Genomic DNA, 21484 nt, shown 5'->3' on the forward strand with positions numbered 1-21484 from the left:
CCATGTTAACCCATATCCCTTCCTATGGGTCCCGCACTGTTGTGCTGAATAGGCAGCCAAATGCAGCGATAAGAACTGCTTTGTTGCAGAAGTTTTTCCCCCTGACAGTGATTTAATTGGATGTTGCTTAGTTGATGCAGTTTTGGTTGTAGTATAGGCAACCTCAATGCTGGATGTCCTAATATTATTGGTGGAGTTTTGAAAACCTGATTGCGTATAGGCAGTAAAAAAAATAAAAAGTTACTTTTAACAATGTCTTTTTTTTTTTTGGAAAGATTAACAATGATTGTCAAATACAGGAATCAAATTAGTATTTTTAATCATTTTTTTCCATGTTTAAAAATACTTTTAAGGTTGCCTTTATTTGATAAAAAATATTATTTGCAAAATATTATACAATTTGAAATGTTTTCTATTTTGAACTGCTGTTTTATTCCTTTCATGGCATAGCTACATTCTTCAGTGTCACATGATCCTTCAGAAATCATTCTAATGCTGATTTGCTGCATTTAAAAACTGTTAAAAACTGTTGTTCTGCTTATTATTGTTTTAGAAACTGTAATACATTTTTTTTCTGTATTCTTTGAATATGGAGTAGGGTTGTGCGATATTTTAGATACAAATGACATTTTACAATTCTCGATTTCAATTTCATCCCAAAACCTACTAGCCTGACAATTATAAAGTTCAATCAAGTGAACAGTCAGTAAACAAATTACAAGCAATAACGCCATAGAACATATAGAACAAAGAGACAAATGAAATGATTTAGGATTTATGTTTGTAGATGCTCACATACAGAAATGTAATTGTCATGTATAAAATAACATTTCCATATTCTTTACTGTGTTATACCTTGATTTTTCATAGCCATTTGAAATAAGTGGTAACCACTGCATTTTAATCATTAATTGATAAAAAAAAGATAATTTCAAAATTTTCTAAAAAAAAAGAAGATTTAAATTAGACTGTATAATTTCAAAATTTGATTTGCAAGATTTTAGCTTCGTGAAATTATGCCACATAAAAGACCTGCATGATACAGAAACAGCAGAAGGGCTGAATGAGTCGCAGATTCACTCTCTGACAGCAGGTGGTGTTTATGGAACAGCAGTGTTTACTTTGTTACTGCTGTACACAAAGCAGCACTGCATATAAGCACTACTTTAAATGCATTAAACCAAGCCAAGATAATAATAATAATAAAAAAAACCTTCCCAGTCAGCTACACAACATGATAAACTTTTTGTGACAACGTGGCAGCGGCCTGATTGGGCCAGTGACAAATCCATCAACTGTCACGAGAGCAGTCCTTTTTGTCGAGACCTGAATCAGTAAACGACTTTAAATATGAAATATAACTTAAACATGCTTTATGCTACCAGTCACCATCAGTGAAAATGCACCCTGATTGTTGCTTTCAGATGTCAATTTACTCCTTTGAAAAGTTTCTGAGCTTGATTTTATATTGAAATTGGACTTCAGTGGTGTAATGTGGAGGAGGCCGGTGGACATTCCTAAAGATGTATCTACAACTTGTAATTACAAACAGGACCTTCAGGAATTTTCCTGAGAATGCATAACATTGAGTTATGTAGCAACGTTTCTGAAACTCAAGTCTTTTACAAGCCCATATCCTCACAGAGGACGAGGCTGCAGATGAAATCAATTAAAAGGTGCTGGAATGTGTGGCCGAGGCCTGGAGTTGATTTGGAGGGGCGGTGCGCTGTGAGGGGGAAGTGGAGACTGAGGGGCTGAAAGTGGGTCATGCTTCTCACAGCTGGCCTCACTGCCGCCATCACATATAAAGGTAACAGCAGCTGGCTTGGATTGGGAACCCCAGATGAGACGAGCCCAGGAGGTGTTTTTCCCTTTTCCTGTCTGCATCCACTGTTTTTTCCCTCCCTTTTATCACTCGCCACCCACAACTCAATCTCGTCTTCCTCTCATTTCAGCTTAAATCAACTTTAAAGTGAATTTTTTATTTGGAATGTGCAAAATGTTTCACAACCAGCTGGTTGATGGGTTTCCTGAAAGATTATATGACTAATCGTCTTAGAGGGATAGTTTACCCAAAAATGAGCGTAATTTGCTCACTCTCATCACTTTTGTTAGGTTCCTATTGTTCTTTAAAAAAAATATTCTCTGATGTTCCACAATAAAAAATAAGTCAGAATTGTCAAGTTTGGGTGGATCAGCCCTTTCAGTAAAGTCTGAATATTTAGACTGATAGTGGGTTTGTGCTACCTATAATGGATGTATTTTTTGTGCTGTTTAAATAATATTCATTCTTTCTTTGAAAATTAGCTGAACTAAGAACAGTTACATTTAATTTATTTACATCATTGTTTTGTTTTTTTTAATGTTTTTTAACTTAACATGGTATCTTAACAATGTAGTGCTTGTGACGGGTCAGTGGGGTTTTTAAAAGATAAATCAAATATTTTATTTATAAAATAAAATAAAATATATTATATAAATATAAAATATACATATATTATAATTTAAGACAATAAAAAAATAAAAGAAATTAGAAAAATCTAGATAAATTATTAACTGTAATGTAACTAGTTTTTGTTGGTCCAATTTTACCCTAACTTTTGATAAAGTTTTTAATATCTATTTTTCTTTCTTTCTTTCTTTCTTTCTTTTTTTTTTTTACTTTTTTAATCACCAAGTGATCTGTTTTCAGAAGATTACTCAAATTGAGATTAATTTAGGCAATTAACATATCTTTTTTTATATATAAACAGCTATTTTGGATGGTTATACTTTTAGACTTAGTTTTAGTTATAAATCATGGCAGAAATCCAATGTAATTGCCTCTGGTGCCCACTGTTTTGGATTTTGTCCAATGGCACAAAAAAATAAAAATAACTTGAGGTTTCAGACAAAACACGATAAGATAAGAAAATAAAGATAAAGGGTTAGTCATTCCGTGTTTTTTCATTCCCTGATGATCCCGAGGTTGTAGATAATATTTTCCAAAATGATAATGCTTTCCAACAGACAAGTCTCACATTCCAGATATTCAATAGTCAAATGATAAATGCAGCAATTAAATGCATTTGCACATTTTGGTGTAAATGCCCCAAAATGACCATTACCAAAATGTAAAAAGGCAACAAAAGTCCAAGTGAAGACAACAGAGATAAACAATGAGATGATTCTTGGCTTGAAGATCCCTGAAGTAGGGTGTGCTGCAGTTTCTTTCTTGAGTGCTGTAGCTGTAGCATGTTCACAATAGTTTGAAATTGTGATTACAGCCCCAAAGCAGCAATACATGTGGACATGGGGTACATGTTGCTATTTGATAAAACATGGTGGTTCCTTTTCCACTTTCATTCAGTGTTTTTCCCCACTATGCTGTCTGTGAAGCAGATACGTTCTTAGTAGTTGTGGAACATGACAGTCATCCTGGAGGGTACAGGGAAAAATTGAAGGACGGTGATGTATGGATGATTGGTTTTTAGCCCGGTTTCTTTTTGAATTTCACCTCATTTGAAACTGGCCCATTTCTGGAGCGCCAAACTCATCTCAGATTTGCCCTAGAAAATTAACATCAGAGGACAAACTTGTAAATTGGTCAAACTGCCTCGGCCAGAATTCAGATAAAATATTAATGTATTTTAATCTTTAAAGGTGCCTGGATGTAAAACAGTCCTGGTTTTTTTTTTTTTAAGCCCAAGAAAAAAGCGCAAATGAATGAGACGGAAGTGTTTTCCGCCTTGGTCCTCTGGCCGGCTCCCAGCCCTTGTGTGGAAACAGCATTTTTTTTATAACGGGATTGTGGTATTTCAAATGACTGCAGCGTGATTTTGGGTTGCTTAGCTTGAGGAGTCCTGGCCGATGCACCTTTTTGGGATGCTCCTGATGTTTGCAGTTGGGTGCAGGCCCAGAAGGACAAATAAAGGCCTTCTTGATTCCTCACCATAGACTCGGATGCTCTGAAATGATTAACAGTCCCCCTTGATTTGCACATTCAAAAACTTGTGAGTAGTTTGGCTGTGTGTTTGAAAAAAAAACAGGTCTGAATTAACAATCAACATCTCTGTCTGAAATATTTGTGTGCTTTGAATGAAGGCAAGCTCTGTGGGAAAAGTTGCCTGTGTACTCGGTTCCCCCCAGTGACCCCAAAACCTCCAATTAGAGTCACAGACTCTCCTCTTTGTGGTTGCTCGCTGCTGCTGTGTGATCTTGTGTTAAGTTTAGATGCTGCATGTGTTTACTGTCATGTTTTATGTACAGTCGGTGGCCTGAGTGCTGAGAATGCCCTAGTCTGGTTGAAAGTTTAGAACTCAGGAATGCAGAGTGTTCAACATGTTGTCTTCTAACACTCTTCTCTTAATGAATACTGTTGATTGTTCAGGGCTCCAGACTGTGACCAAATGGTTGCATTTTGCAAAAAAATTTTCTGCCGGTGCAACTAATTTTTGTGAGCGGTCGCACTGGCATAACCACCACGTTGACCAACTCACAAGCCCCTTTCACACTGCCATTCCGGCAAATACAGGGGTAAAGTGTTCCTGTAATTGTTCCCTGGTCACTAGATTTGGCACTTTCACACTGCCAGTGATGACCCGGTATATGTGCGTGCTTTCACACACAACCCTTGAAGATCCCGTAACGACACGTGACATCAGCGCGTGACGTGTAATGTACGAGTCGACAACGCTTGGCACGTTATACTTTAACTGAAGCAAGCAAACGATCTCTGCGTCAGCGCGGAAAGTGAGGAACTAACTGATCTCTGCTTCATTACAGTTTGCACATATGTTTTCGTCGCGAATGTTGATCTTCCTTCAAAACAGCCGGTAAAAAAAGTCGCGCGATAACGCACGTCATCACATCGATACGGAATTAGATCTGGCTTTTGTTCACACAGCGCTCGTTCCGGATCGATTACCGCAATGTTACTATGTCCCCGACCCGGGTTCGATTCGGTAATTAATTCCGGGACGTGGTTGCTTTCACACAGAAGGCGACCAGGCAATGTTACGGGAATATTGCGGGTCCGACGTGCAGTGTGAAAGGGGCTATAGGTTCTTCCATTTCTGTTGCATTTCCGAGCCAAAGTTGATTTCGCGATACTGTTACTGCACAGATGCAACCGTGCTGCGAGATCCAGTTGTCTTCTTTTCTGTGTCTGTTGTGAGCGCGTTCACGATGCTGCTTACGTTTGACGCTGTTGACGTTTTCTGGTGCACCCAATAAAAAAGATAACACGTCAGCAGCGTCATACGTCAGCAGTGTTGTGATCGCACTCACAACAGACCCGGAAGAGAAGACAATGCTGAATAAAATTTTTTGTTATTTTTAGATCAAAATGCATTTTCGATGCTTCAACAAATTCTAACTGACCCTCCGTTGCACATGGACTACTTTGATGATGTTTTTATTACCTTTCTGTTTTTTTTGGCCATAATTGTTGGTGATTGGTGATTTTATGTATAATCTACAGGATCTACATGTCTTCTTCACCAACTGTTCTCCATATTTTCGAAGCTCTCTCTCCTGAATGTCTATTTGGGGCTTGTAAAGTTTTATATGCACTTTCCAATTTGTATCCATCATCCTCCTAATACTGCTGACCGGATATCTGAGAGTTTAACTGGTGCACTGGAACAAAGCCTAGTTCTGCAAGTTTGTTTGGGAAGAGATGAAAAATCCTGGATGTCGACATGCATTGTGTTTATTGGATCCTTGGAGCGGTCCTGAAGGAGAACTCACAGCAAGGCCTTAAGTGCTTGTTTTGAGTGTGGTATAGCTAGTCTCATTGGAGATCTGTTTTTATTGGCCAGATTATAAGGGGTTATTCACAGAGGACGCTTTCTTGTGTCTATTTGTAAAAAAAATTAATTTTTTTGTGAGGATTAGCTAGACTGATGTTAAATGTTTCCTTTAGCCATACTTTGTACTCCCTATAGCTAGGGCTGTCATGATTATGAAATTTTGACTTAAACGCTAGATTTAGCAACTTTCAGATGCTTTTAGCAGCTTTTTTCCTTAGAATATGTATGTGATCATGGAATTCTTTTTAAAATTGAGATTTATACATCATCTGAAAGCTGATGTGCAAAACTTTGATAATGTGTAACGCTTCAACCATAGTGTCACAACGCTCTTATGCACATCCAGGGTGCAGAATGGTGCACTTGAAGCAACAAGGAGTCCCAGTGCTTATGCGCACCTCGAGTGCAGAATGATGTGCTTGAAGCAACATAAGTCATTGCACACAGATGAGAAATGAAAGCGCAATGAACTGAATTTTCATTTTTGGGTGAACTAACCCTTTAATTCTCGTGACAGGCCTACATAGAGCTGTACTTGAATGCTAGAAAGTGTCTTCTGTGAATGCCCATCCAAGATGGCTGACAAGTCAAAAGAAATATGATGTATAGTTTTTCTATGTAGTACTGAAAATAATTGGTAAAAAATTTCATTTCAAATGAAATTAGGCAATTGGCCCCACTTTATATTAAGTGCCCTTAACTACTATGCACTTACATCAAAAAATAAGTACAGTGTACTTATTGTGTTCATATTGTATTGCAAAACACTTTTACTGCTATTGAGTTGGAATATGGGTAAGGTTAGGGACAGGTTTGGTGTTATTGGGTAGGTTTAAGGTGTAAGGGATGGGTCAGCAATCTACAAAAAATGTCCAAATTAGTTCCTTCCATTTGAATTAGGAAGCTGCTTTAGAGGGCAACTCAGTATGTTTTGGAACAAATCTAAAGACAAGAATACACCAATATCCACATTTCTCTAGACCATTCATAATATAACCCACTTTGTCTCTATTATGCTCCATCATGTCTATGGGGATATCATCTTCCATCAAACGACAGTACTTGGAGAAAGTTTGGGAAGTGATGGTGTAAGAATGGAGGCAGTGGCCCAGCTTCCTCAACACTTTCAATAATGTACAGAAACATGACTATGCACATCTCCCTTCTTTCTTGTGATTGCAGTCACATCCTCTCCCCCTTGCAGTTTTTCTCTGGTTCCCTTTCCCAAAACACCTCTCCTCCTGCCAAGTGTGCAGAGAGGTAAGTGTTAGAGAGGGAAAGTCCTGTGGAGAATCACAATCAGTCCTCTTCTGTACTTAACTTCTACTTGAGAGAAAGCGTACAACCACTACAGTCTTTGTACTGTTTTGGCAAAACAATGACTGATTAAAATTATTAAGATCAAAAAGTATGCCTTTAAGCCATGATATCCCACTGTATGGTCACCTGTGTTGTGTTTGGTCTTTTTGTTTTGTTGATTTAACCCTCTGGAGTCTAAGAGTATTTTTGGGGCCTGGAGAAGTTTTGTCAAGTCCTGATATTTGTGCTTTTTTCAGTTTCTTATAAATATCTAAATGGGTAATGTCTAATATCACTGTAATCAGCACAAACTGGGCTATAATAATAGTCACACAACTTTGTGAATATCCCATATTTTAATATGATTTTATTTTTGACCATTTGGTTTCCTCTTATGTCTTTGTGTGGAGTTTTTCATGGGTTAAAATGTTTAAGTAATAAACACATACTCACATATTTAGTATTAGGCATGCCCTTTTGACCGTTTAACCGTTAACCAAAAGTAAAAATTTAGACTGATTAATACTGAATAATAAAGTTGCAGTTGTCATGTATATGTATATATATATATATATATATATATATATATATATATATATATATATATATATATATATATATATATATATTTGTTTGTATTTTTATTTAATACTATTTTATTATTTTAATACAAGTAGCAGTTGTCAATCAGAAAAATAAACCGAGTGAGCATCCCTATTCAGTATGCGTCAATATTTAGCTAAATATAAATGAAAATGTTTGGAAGAGATACAGTAATTTTTTTTTAAGGGGGGGTGAAATGCTATTTCATGCATACTGAGTTTTTTAAACTGTTAAAGAGTTGGATTCCCATGCTAAACATGGACAAAGTTTCAAAAATACTCCTTCCGGTTTGTCACAAGTTTCGGAAAGTTTTTTTCGAGTATGGCTCTGTGTGACGTTAGATGGAGCGGAATTTCCTTATATGGGTGCTAAGGGCACTTCTCCCGGAAGAGCGCGCGCTCCCGTATAGCAGAGCAATGAGAGGCTGAGCACGGACAATCACTGATCAGAGCAAGAGCGTCGCGAAATGTTTTTGGTTGCCAGGGCAAGACAACTCTGCACAGATTACCAAAGAAAAAACAGCATTAAGGGACCAGTGGATGGAGTTTATTTTTACAGAGCATCAAAGGAGCTGTGCAAGTGTTTGTGTTTGTTCCCCTGCATTTCGAAGATGCTTGTTTTACAAGCAAGGCCCAGTTTGACGACGGATTTGCGTATCGTTTATTTCTTAAGGATGATGCAATCCCAACGAAAAAGGGTCACGATCGTGTGTTGGAACCGCAGGCGGTGAGTAAAACTGCTTCAAATATCTCTGCCTCCTTGTTAGTGCGTCCGCCTCCCATCGGAGACCCGGGTTCGAGCCCCGCTCGGAGCGAGTCGTTGCTGCTGCTGCTCGCGTTCAGTTTCAGCCTCGGGATCTGATTCTGGATCATAAATATACGCTGAATCTGACTGTTAGCCATGGTTTGTTTGGGATGATGGTTGTTTCCTCAAGGTAATGTCAGCTTCCAAAAGCTCTCAACTCAAAAGCCTACTGGCGCTCGTGATTCTTTAGCTCCACCCACACGTCACGCCTCCAGTCGGTCGTGTTTTTCCGGGAAAAATCGGTACAGACTATCTTTCTCTTATGAATATAATAAAACTAAAGACTTTTTGGAGTTATGAAGGATGCAGTACTACTCTATAGGTACTCAAGATTAACAGGATATTGAGTGAAAACGAGCATTTCACCCCCCCCTTTAAATGCGTCAAATCTAGACAGTTTATAGATTTTTTTTATGTTTTAGGTGTATATATATATATGTATTTTGAAAAGGCTTGTGGTCAGTTGTGAGGCGCTCACACAGAAGGTATCGCAGATGCAGTGTTTTGCCGGAGGATGGACAGACTGAGAATGGTTTCATTACATCAGCAATTTAGCAGAGGATCTCTGACTAATGGCTGAGTGGACCAGTGTCATCAGTGGGGCAGGGCCAGATTACCCACACTCCTGAGGTGGTTCTGCGGTTTACCTCAACAATCTTATCAGACTGACTGAGCAAAGATACTCCCCTGATTGCCGGGCTCCCCGGAGTTTGAATGAACTGACGCATAATTCGCCCTACCGCCGGTAATGAGAAGACCTCTATCCAAAACATCTCTCAGGTTATAAAGGGCAAAAGAAAACCACTTTTTGTGGGTAGCACTTGGGAAATAAACCAACATAACAGCACCTATGCTGAAATAAGTGGGTTAATATTACAGCAGAATGAGTTGTCTTGGAATATAAAGCACAGTTGTGAACTTAGCATGACCTGGATGTGTTTCTGAGTTGAAACCAGAATCTTTGGAATGAGGAATGGTAGTTTCAGCAAAGTCTGTGGCCACATCCACAAAGTTTTTCTTCTAAAAGTTTTGTCTTGTCAAAGTTGCCGGTCACTGAGGTATTTGCTTATTTCATAAGTGGTACATCTAGATGTCCCCTTTAACAAAAATGTGATATATTATTGCTGAAGCATTTAGTGGTTGACCAATAAGGGTTGTTCATTGGCTGATATCTAGACAGGATGCTGGATGATGACTGATTTTGCTAGTTTTCTTTATAGTAAAATATAAAGCACAAAAGTCTGAGACTACTTGTAAACATGTTTATATTTTGCAACTTTCCTTATGTTTGAGATCATATTTGGGGTATTGCTTATTCATTTTGTCAAAGCATTTCTTAGTTTTTGAAAAAACCTAGGTTTAAAGTGGATTGTGCACAATTTCTAAAATTAAATCATTTTACGTAGTTTTACTCAAAATCTTTCGGCAAGTGGAAAGTAAAAGCATCAGACTGACCAAATGTTGTTAAATTAATTCATCTGAGGGATGCATTTCACACTTACAGTTTATTTCTCTTTTCCAGCTCCAAAGACATGCAGTCCGAAGCAGTTTGTGTGTAAAGATCAGGTGACCTGCATCTCCAAAGGCTGGCGCTGTGATGGAGAGAAAGACTGTCCCGACGGCTCTGATGAAGCCACAGATATCTGTGAGTAAACCATTTTTATCCATCTCATCAGATACCTATGAAATGAAATGTTAAAATGTTTTGACTGTATAAATTGAAACCAGATAAAGTGTAAGGAATGTATTTGTGCATGTGTACAAGTTAAAAATAGCTTAAAAATGTATCTCAAGACTGTGACTGTGTGATCTGTTGCATTGAGTGGAGTAGCACATGGGGGTTAAAGACTCTGTGTCTCTTCTGAGCGATGGCACTAATTAAACTGCTCTGTTTAGTCTGGCTGACTGCACACAGTCCTGTCCAGGCAAGTGATCTGTGTGTGTGAGCTCACCTCAAACTCAAAAAAACAGGAGCCGGGTCTTTTTATTTAACACTGACCGGCTCCTAAATGTTTCCGTACATGCAGACGACCTAATGAACCCAGTTGTACCATACCTCACTTTACATCTGTCACACAAGCCAGACACCCTCACAGCTGGTGGCCATGATGGTTCTACCATAAGCATTTGGGAAGTCCTTTACTGTCCAGCAGGAGAACAGACAGAGCTTGTAAAGTGTTTACATATGACCTTCTGAGTTGTAATTGCAGAGCCTTTTCATCCTTTCAAACTGCAAACATCCTTTCTTTGCTGAGTATGCTAGTCTGTGTTTACATCTAATGGTTTTTCTTCATTTACCCTTTCTATATTACACTCATTTATTGTAATTGTAAGCTTCTCTTTCTTGATGCTTTTTATTTAGCTTTGATGTTTGGCTTTTCATGTCCCTCCGCGCTCCTTACAAAAAGTACTTTGGCTGACACACTGTTATATGTCATGGTAATACTGTTTTAAATTTGTTTAAATGTATGCTTTAAAAATAGGGTAGTAATAACAGGTTTCATCCATAGTTTGTCTGTTTACACATCTGCATCTATTACTATGATGTCCAAAAATCCATGGTAATACCATGGTACTTTTTTTTTTTGTAAGCACCATTCAGTAAAATGAATAACAGAATACCAGCTCCCCTTGCAAAAAAAATAAAATAATAATAATAAAAATGACTGTGGTAATACCATGGTACATTCAAGTTATCTGGTTTTAATACCATGGTGCTTGAGTACACAGTGTTCTGTGTTGTCAAATGATTAACATATTCATATACCATGGTTCCTTTTGGTAAGTTTCATCAAGCCTCTGCCAAAATAATTATGTGAAATGTCCAGCTGTAGTTTATGGACTATGATGAAAAATTTCACATGGGACTCCTTAAAATAACTGGCCTGTCATTTGGACATCTTACATAGCTCCTGGGCATTTGAGAACAAGGTGCTCAAAGCATGTAAACATCAAAGAGTTTTCTGCCCACAAATAAACTTTCTGCTTCCATCCCACCATCTGTCGCTCAAAGAGCACCACTAATATCATCTCAATGCCACTAATGCAGTTTGGCTGAACACACAAAGGGGCTTTTCATTAGATGGAAACTCTGACCTTCTGAATTCATCATTATCTGTTTCTACCAATTACACACATTACACACTTAATCCTCTTTCTTAAAGCCATTTTCAACACTTTAACTTCAAGAGAAAGGCCAGTGCCGGCTGTCAGCATTTCAAACGAGAATGCCAGTAAATCGCACAGTGAGTATCACGTCTAATCCTGGTCTTAACTGTTGATTTGTTTTTAGAGGCTTTGTGAAGTCACTAGGCGGGGTCTGCCGGATGTAACGCCATTGAAGAGATATAATGAGATAGGTTGCAGAAACCTGTTTATCAATTCTTCTGGTTTTGAAACGCAAACACACTCATTCAGACCTAAGTCTGGTGGCTGTTGCTCAGGGTTCAGTTGAGACTTGTCTTGTTGTGCTACGAAGGTGTGCTGTGTGTTTGAAGGTCGTTCTCTAGTTCAGGTTCATTTCTAATTAACAGACTGAGTTTCCAAAAGTGCCATGCTGCCAGAGCAAATAAATCTTGCACTCCTTTCTGCTCCTTCACTCTTTTGTTTCCTTTCTCTTTGGGTGTAAATCAGAGATTTCAACGGACCTGGAGCCCAGCGTAGGGCTTGTTTATATCTTTAAGTAGGTCAGTATTTTATTGGAAAAGCACTGAAATAAGAGACAAGAGCACTAAGGAACTCCTTTTGACTCGTTCTCTCTCTCTTTCAATAAATAGAGAAGATTGAGAAGGGTTTGGGGACGTCATCGATCACAATTTCTAATGCACCTGTTGTAAAAGTTTATTATTGCATGCATCTCTAAATGTGAAGGTAACGCTTGTTTATGGAACTGATGCATTAGAGATGAATATTGAGGTTGGTCATTTTGTCTGCTCAATTATTAGACACTGTTAAAATGTGTTTTTTATATATATTAATAATATATGTAGTAGTAGTAATAGTTATTATTTTCACAATTTTAATTACAGTTAATTTTACCAACATGCTTTTTATTATTGCTAATAGTATCTGAGTATAGACTAATGGTCAAAAGTTTGGAATAATTTCAGTTTTTAAAAATGTATTTTGCTCTACAGTAAAAAGGTAATATTGTTAAAATATTATTAATTTTCTATTTTAATATGTTTAAAAAAAAGAAATGTATTCCTATGATGGCAAAGCTGAATTTTCAGCAGTCATTACTCCAGTCTTCATAGTCATGGGATCCTTCTGAAATAATTATATGCTGATTTGGTGCTCAGTAATTATCAGTTGTTAATAATGGTGCTTTATTATTACTAGCATTGTTGAAGACAATTTTTTCTGCTAAATATACAAAAATATTTCTGTTTTCCAGCACTGATGATAAAATATATATATATATATATATATATATATATATATATATATATATATATATATATATATATATATATATATATATATATATATATATATATTTGTTTTAAGCACCAAATCAGCATATTAGAATGATTTATGTAGTATCGTGTAACATTTTTGTGACCATATTTTAAAATATATTCAAATATAAACTAGGTATTTTAAATTGTATTATTTTTTTATATACAATATTACTGTTTTTATTCTGTTTTTGATGGTATAAATGCAGCATTGGTGAGCATAAGACACTTCTTTAAAAAAATATATTATTCCAATCTTTTGACCAGTAGTGTACAGTATAGTAAAAAGGCCCCTTTTTGGCATGTATAGAGCCTTTTACACCGCTTTAGTTCCAAAACTAAATGTACAGTACTAAAGTACTGGTACGATTTTGCACCAACCTTTTCCCATTACCATTTAAAGGGTTGCATTCGCTCTGACAGGATGTACTAGGACGTGACGTAAGCTGGTAGAAGGCAATGTCATTAGAAAAAGCCAGTCTGGCACTAAAATCGCACCTAGTTCCAGCGGTGTGAAAATGCCCAAAAGTTGGTGGTTCCACAATTAGTTCTGGTACTATGAAAAGGTTACGGCGGTGCAAAAAGACCTTATGTGTTTAGTTGTTTTATGTTATTTTATTAGTGTGAAATTAAACATTTTTATAAACTGGTCTTGTTTGATAATTGGTATTTCTATATGTGGCTGCTGGTGCCCGTCCTTAGTATGTGGAAGCACTGAGCCAGCATTAGAAGTATATCAAAGTGAGTCGTGCAGCGTTTTCATTTAGACTTGTGTCTTAATTGCATGACTGTTCCCAGGTGTCTTACCTAAGCTGCAGTTACCCTAGGTAAAGACACTCTCACAGTCTGGCTATGTCTGGTCATCACGTTGCACGTCCGTGGAGCTCAGCAGACTCATCTTTCCCAGGCGTTCTCAAATACGCAAAATTAGATATCAAATTCTCTTTGTGACTTTTTGTTCTTTTCTCCTCTCTCATTTGTGGCTTCTTTGCCTTTAATTTTAAATTTCAACTGTGTTCCAAACCCTTGTGAGTCATCTTCTCAGACAGCGTGCATTAATCCATTGAAATGTTATCTGCAGCGAAAGAGAATTCATTTGTTCTAAATGTTTCTGAGGCTGTCAGAGAAGCGCATACATACGAAGACAATGCTCATAGAGCTCAAGACTCTTGAACAGAGATTGTTTTTGCCGGTTAAATACAAATAAATTAAATACATGTGGTTCAATACATGTCAAATTCCCGTCTTCACAAGTATCGTTGTAATCACAGTAATTTAGGTATAAAGTGAAAGCAAACAGCGGAGATCGAAAACAGATCTGTAACAGATATATGATATGATATGTAAAAATTGATAGCCAGTATAGCTACAATTGATAAACAGTATATTTGATCCAGGCCCGGGACTTTAAAGAACTAGCGGCGATGAAAGCCGATGGTGGTGTCACCTCGCATCGGCTGCATCGGACCGAAAAGCTGCACTCGAACACACTGGACAGACTACAGCCAATGGCAAACTAACACGTGCATTCTGCGCATGCATGAGAGCAACGAGCAGTTCATATCAGCAGCTATCAATAGTATATATTCATTATTCAAAAGGAGAAAACTAAACAAAGATACACAAGGTAAACGCAGATGTTCGAAACGTAAACAAAGTAGTGCTTGCATGCAAAATTTTGAAAGTAACTTTGATAACGTCAGTAATTTTAAGCATCTCATGTTTTTATGAAAACATTCGCGTATAAGAATGATTGGGAAAGATCACGTAACATTTAAACAGCCTTCTGTCTGTACCGCCTTCATCACTTTCGCTTTAATTCTCAGACACTGACTAATGCGCTAAACTGAACATACTTCTCACTCTCGGTGACCCAACATGTTGAATTGGATCAAGCTGCCGCCGATGAGAGCCGACGAATGGAACACCCCAAACAAACTAGCCACCATTGGCTTGGTGTGTCCCTGCCTTAAAGTGACGGCAGTCTAATATTTTTGCTGTCTGTCATGTTAATCAAACAACAAAAGAGAGAAAATCTTTCACAGCTATTGACTAGATCACTTTTGTTACTTTAGTAAGAATAGACATATATTTAATTTACACAGTGAAGAATATGCATGTTTTTATACATTTTATTACTATACAATGTATATAGCATTTCTTCTTTATTTGTTCTACTGTGTCTTTTTGTCTTATTGCTAGTAATTAGTATCTTTTCTTATTTAATCTCCGTTTACTAGGGATGTAACAATTAACCGCGAGATTACCAATTTTATGACAAGTGGGGCGGGACTGAGAGCCATGGGAGCCAAGCCTTGCTTCCATGATCACACCCCACTCATCACAATTATAATTATATACAACTTTCTTCCATTAACAGTACATTCATTCAGACCTTAATAGATAAGTGCTAGTTAGCAACAGTACACTGGCATGTAATAATGTAGTTACCAAAAAGACTCATGTAATTAGTCAAACAACATGCAGTATCTATAGTCATTAAGTTTTAATGTTCATCCTTAACCTAACCACAGGCTCTACTCTTCACCACAGTGGTAATACTACAGAACCAACGTAACAGAAAGCTATGTTAATCCTAACATAACACAACATTTAAGTACTAACTCAAGTCTTGCTATGTTAATCTTGTGTAAAAACACACAAAATAACACTTAATCTTTACATTTATTTTCCTTATATCTGATGCAAAGCATGCTGGGAACTAGAAAACACAATCATTTTAAGTTCACCTCATTACAAAAACATTTTGAGACAACATTACAGAACTTATTTCAGTTAAGCCCAATGAACTTTCATTATTATTTGAGTGAAATTAACTCATTTCATTTAATTTCACCAAGTTGTGGTTGGTTTTACAGTGTGGAAATGTTACTTTTACTGTCAATTATAAGAAGAATTGTTCTTACAGTTATTTTTGACAAAATCTGTACATTTAATAGTGAAGTAGTCCTAGTATAACACTATTACAGTTTTTGACCGTATAGATTAAGAGAACTTACTGTAAACCAAATAACAGATTTTTACTATAGCATTTTTACAGTGTATGGTTATTTTTTAACAACATGCATCACAAAATGTTGTAGGATTGTTACTCAGGCACTAAATAGGTTACACATTACAAGATCTTTTAGCTAATCATTTTGCAATCCGCGGGAGGATACGGTTTTCATTAGAAATGTCTGTTTTTTATTTATGTAATTCCATCTACAATAAGAATGCTGTTTTTTTTTGTGTGTGTGTGTGTGTAGAATATCACAGAATGCTTTTATGGCCAGCATGACTGTGGTCAGAGCAGAAAACAGGACCAGATGTACACAAAAATGCTTTAGATGAAAATCTTTCATCTGCGTGGGGCAGGTTTAGTCCATGGAAGAAATGTTCATGTGTGTGTGTGTGTGTGTGTGTGTGTGTGTGTGTGTTTGTGTTTTTCTTTTTTTTAATTATTATGAAGGAGACACCAACTGAACCATTTATTGGTTGTATAATGGTATTGGTTGTATAATGGTATTGGTTGTATAATGTATTGATAAATCAGCAGTCTTGTTCCAGAAAGCTCTGGGGAAAGGAGAACGCTCAGCGTGGGGCCACATGCATTTGAGTATGTAAATGCTGTCTTTTTACATTCAGATGCTGTTTTAGACTCTTTGATTGAATGGGTGAGGAGGAGTGATTATTCTGTGTAATTTGCACTTGTGTAAGGCTGTTACCACCCACAGCCGCCTCTGAGGAGACTGATATCTGTCCGTGTCATTTACAACGATTGATAGGATTGAGAGAAGGTCATCAAGACATGTGACCTGCAGAGAAAGGCAAAAGATGGATAACTAGTTTTGTCCCTCACGAGATTTGTCGGTAGACTGATTGAGTCAAGGCTTTTGTTTCAGCTAAAGATTAGTTTGTTTATTTCTGCATATTGAAGTGCTATATAAAATGCTAAGCTTTGTTATAATGTTACTACGAACCATGCAATCTAATAATTATTAAATCAAATATGATGGCATGTCACATTTCCAAATTCTTTTATTCTTACCATTCTTAAGAAATTCTTGCCAGAAAACAATACAGTGAAGTGTATGTGGACATTTTGTTAATAAATATTTTATGTTTGTATGCTCTTGAACTTCTGGAAAACAAAGAGGACATTGTAAAGCACAATAAAAACATTATTATAGCTTCTTTTATTGCCAAACTTGAACATTTATCTTGCCTATGAATCATAAAATCATAACATTTTATATTGTTTTATCATTTATGTTATCTTTAAGATTATCTTACTATGCCCACAGGTCTGGTGTCTTAACCAAGGTCTATTTGCATAAATGTGTTTCAGTTCCAATAAATATATATTGATTTTATCCGTAAATATTTATTCATTTATTCTTCTTACAGTGGAGTCACATGAGCGAAATTGCAGCAAAATTTCTGTAGCAAAAGGTACATTGTCTCTTCTTAATAGAAAATGAAAAATAACACAATATTTGGAAATACCTTTTAATTTTTTATAAGAATCCATAAATATACATTTTTGTGTAAGTCGCTGTTTGATAGAACACACAAAAAACTGATTACAACAAAGGAGACAAAACCTGTTAAATAAACCACTCCCCAACCAGAACCTCTCCCAATCCCACACCCACCCCATCGTACCCCAGGACCCCGATAACCACAAAACCCCGAAACTGTATTTCCAATAAAGAATGAATCCAGTGCTTAGCAGAAAGGTCATGAGGGTGTAGAGATTTAAGTTTTTACTCAGCCTGAAATTCATGAATGAAGAAGGAACAGTGTAACAGTAGATTGTGAATGAATGGAAGTGTAGGAATGAACAATTTGAGGTTGGTTGAGGAATGATCTTGCTAGCTTATGGGTATAATGAGTATTCTGGACAGCAGAAACTGCGATCAGCGGTTCATTTCATCACCTGACCCGATTCATTTGTTATTGGGAATAGAGAACAGAAGGTTAAGGACACTGGGTTAATGTCATGTCGCCGCTGACCCTGGATCAACTGGTCACAGACTGCTTAAAATTAAGTGTCAAAAAAAGGAGCTCCACTGTGGCAATGAAGATAACAGGAGGTCAAAGATAATTTGTTAAAAGACCATTTTGTTCTGCCATTGAGCTTTTTGGTGAGCATGCAGAACAAGAATCGACAGTCATTGGATGAATAAATAATTCAGATCGTTTAATGCTCAGTAAGGTTGTTTTGTAATGCAGTTAGTCCTTAGACCATAATTTATGTATTTTAAAAGAATAGGCCTACATAAACACATTTATTGGATCTTGTAGCGTGTATTTTACATAATGTGAGAAATGCTTGTAATATGCGCAGGGGCAAAGAAGCGTTGGACGTTACAACTTGGGCCAGTGTAGGCAGACATTATTATGTGCTTGTTCATCAGAGCTGAAAGTAGCATGAATGAGACTAAGAGACAGAAACAGACCTTTTAAGTGGGGAGAGGAAACGGTGCATCTTACACACACAATTAACAAAAGCACAACAGGGAAGCCAAATGGGTGGTCATTATGTAACTAGGGTAAAGGATAGGATAAGCGGAGTTTAGACTCATACATACAGACTCCTCACATAGTGTTTAGACTCCCTGTGGCTCCGCTCAAGTGCTTAAGTTCATCTTGACAGCATGAACCCAGGTTCACTCAAAGCCATCTTCCCCATCCACGAGAATTGTTTGTTCTTAAAATATAAGACCGTTACCATATTTTTATAATTATTTATGGATATTATTTAGCCTACTTATTAACTTTAGTTAATTTAGAAATATTACTATTTATTATTTATTTAAATATTTATTTAATTATTTGTTAGTTTATTTACATTTTTCTTAAGATATAGTACCTTTTAAAACACTAGTATAAATGTATATTTATTTATTTTTCATTTTAATGTGTATATTGTAACATCTTTTCCTCCTTTTTAAATACAGCATTATGATTTTTTGCATTTACATTATTTTCTGTTAATTAGTAAAACCTTTGTAAGTCCTTTCTCATTGCTTTAATCCATCTGGAACTAATACTTTCTTTCCTTTTTTTTTTTTTTTTTTTTTTTTTTTTTTTTTTTTTACATGAACATTATTGTGATAAAGCACTATAATGTAGCTAATTGTGTTGTTAATATAAGCATAAGTGATCTTTTTTTTAAAGTTAACAAAGGAACATATTAATAACACACAAAATGAATAATGTCGCAATGAAAAAATAATTATCCTAGTGCTGACTGTTTGACCCAAAATTTATATCAAGTTTTTTTTTTTTTTAAATAATGCCGGTTTTCCGGTTTATGACTTTTTTTTTCATGCATAATCAGGTGTAGAATGCATTTTCTGCTGGTTGATATTCCAAGCACGGACTCATTCTGCACACAGGACATTTAGTCCACAAACACAACATTTGTTCATTGTTTTGATTTGTGAATTTTAAACCTAGCCAGAAACCTATGTGTTGCATGTGAAACACAGAAGGCTTTAATTAGTATACATTTATTGTGAAATGACTGCATTTCTGTGTCAATCCATGTTAATTTTTATCACTTTAATTCAGTGCCTGCAGCACAGCAAAAATAGACTCGGTACGTAAACAATCACTGAACTGCTACAGACGCACCACTCCTGGAACACACTGACGGACCACTACCTCGTTAATCCGTTAATATACAATTAGTTGTTTAAAGTGTTTGCTTTCTTTAATCATAGCTTTATATTTGTTTATCTGTGGATGGGCACTCTATTTCCTCTTCTCCTCTCACTTTTCTCCCGTCTCTCTCTGTTGTGTTTAGTGCATGTGCTTCAGGGTGTCGGTGACAGTGCAGGAAGGAAGCAGTCACTGCCCGTATAAGACAGCTGCTGTTAGCAAAGGCCAACGACTTCCTAGTTCACTCAAAGATCACAGAGATCTGCCCCCTATTCACTTACTTGCATTCATTATGAAACATCTGTCTGTCTGCTCCCTTGTGTGTTTTCCTCATCCTCAAAACTGCTTTTTGCATGCCGGCATCACCCCTTAATGTTCTCTTTTCCATTTCATTCCACTTTTTGGGGACATTTTAAAAGATGTTAGGAGTTTGTTGTATTTAAGAAGAATTGGGATTAGTTGGTGAGTTTTGTTCAGATGCCCTTTTGTTCTCCACAGTAGTCACAGAATCGTTTTGGTTAGTGTTTCAGATGGGTAGCAATGGCTGAAGAGACGTTTGAACTCGAAGATCTGGATTTAGGCTTTGCTTGAATTGTAACCCTGCCAGCAAACCCTGAGAGGGAAGGATCTCGAAGCTTCAATAGAAAACACAGAGGTGGAGAGAGGGTCATAAAAAGAGCCTGTGGATTTTATTAGGTGTTTCAAAGAAGTCTCTTATGCTCACTAAGGCTGCATTTATTTAGCCAAACATTCAGTAACTTTTCTAGAAATCATTCTAATATGCTGATTTGGTGATTATTATAATATTTAAATGGAAACCACGATAAAAAAAATTCACCATAATAGAAAATTTTTAAATAGGTTTTTTTGTAGCAATGTAAACTTGTGCATCTGAGCGGCACGGAATGACCCACTGGATACTTGTGTAACAGTATACTTTGGCTTCCATTCACTTCACATAATTAATTCCATTCACATAGCTAACTAAGTAAAACAGACTGTTTAACCATGAGGAAGAATTAGAGGAACAACCAGATACAATGACTTTGACTTTCCTGCAGTAAATATACATTTAATAAATAGAATTTGAAATGACTTTCTTTCAGTTTCCCAGGTTGCTGACCTCTGGTCTATGTAAAACTCCTTAGGATCTCTGTTACTGGTTTCCTTCCCATCATATCAGATGATAGATGGATGCTGTCATGTGATCTGAATCAGAACCATTATAAATATGAAGCTGGAGAAAGAGTAAAAGAGGAAGTTACACAATGTTCCTTCCTGAATTTAGTGGAACAGCTGAAATTAAACAGCCCAGTTTGGAAAGATGGGGGCTGTTTGGATCAGGTATGTGTTGGTGTTGCTGGAAGGCTTCATTACAGTAATGTATTCATTGTGATCTTTGGAGTTACATAAGTACATAATCATTTTGTAATTATGGATAGATATTCCTTAAAGGGGTCATATAATGCTATATGCACTTTTACAAGTTGTTTGAACTGAAATGTGTGTTGGCATTGTGTGTACACAACCACCCTATAATGATAAAAATCCACCAAGTTTTTTATTATTATAATTTTTTTGTAATCTCGTTAAATGTTTTCCCCTTTCTCAAATCGAGCCGTCTGACCGTGTGACGTCACACGGTCAGAGGCCCCTCCCACGATTGGTTGATTGATGGCAGCGTTTCAGCACAGACTGGACTTGTGTCTTACCTCAGACTGAGTGAGCCATGATGTTATGTTTGTTTAATTATATTTTTATTAAGTATTTATTTATTTGTGAAAAATACTTTGTCATCTAAAGTAGAAGTATGTTTATTTTATACATGTATTTTTTTAATCCATTATTAAATGA

General features: G+C 36.5%; 1 protein-coding gene across 2 annotated transcripts in view; it reads left to right on the top strand.

Moving 5' to 3' along the window:
* The window catches only part of LOC113065447 (low-density lipoprotein receptor-related protein 1), a 100357-nt gene that overhangs the window by 10053 nt on the left and 68820 nt on the right, over nucleotides 1-21484 (top strand). For both annotated transcript variants that reach the window (XM_026236688.1, XM_026236687.1), the window contains exon 2: nucleotides 10021-10143. In XM_026236688.1, coding sequence (XP_026092473.1) covers nucleotides 10021-10143 — 123 coding nt within the window. The remainder of the gene's footprint in view (nucleotides 1-10020; nucleotides 10144-21484) is intronic.

This window comes from Carassius auratus, chromosome 48, assembly GCF_003368295.1.
Source record: "Carassius auratus strain Wakin chromosome 48, ASM336829v1, whole genome shotgun sequence".
NCBI classification, from domain to species: Eukaryota; Metazoa; Chordata; class Actinopteri; order Cypriniformes; family Cyprinidae; genus Carassius; species Carassius auratus.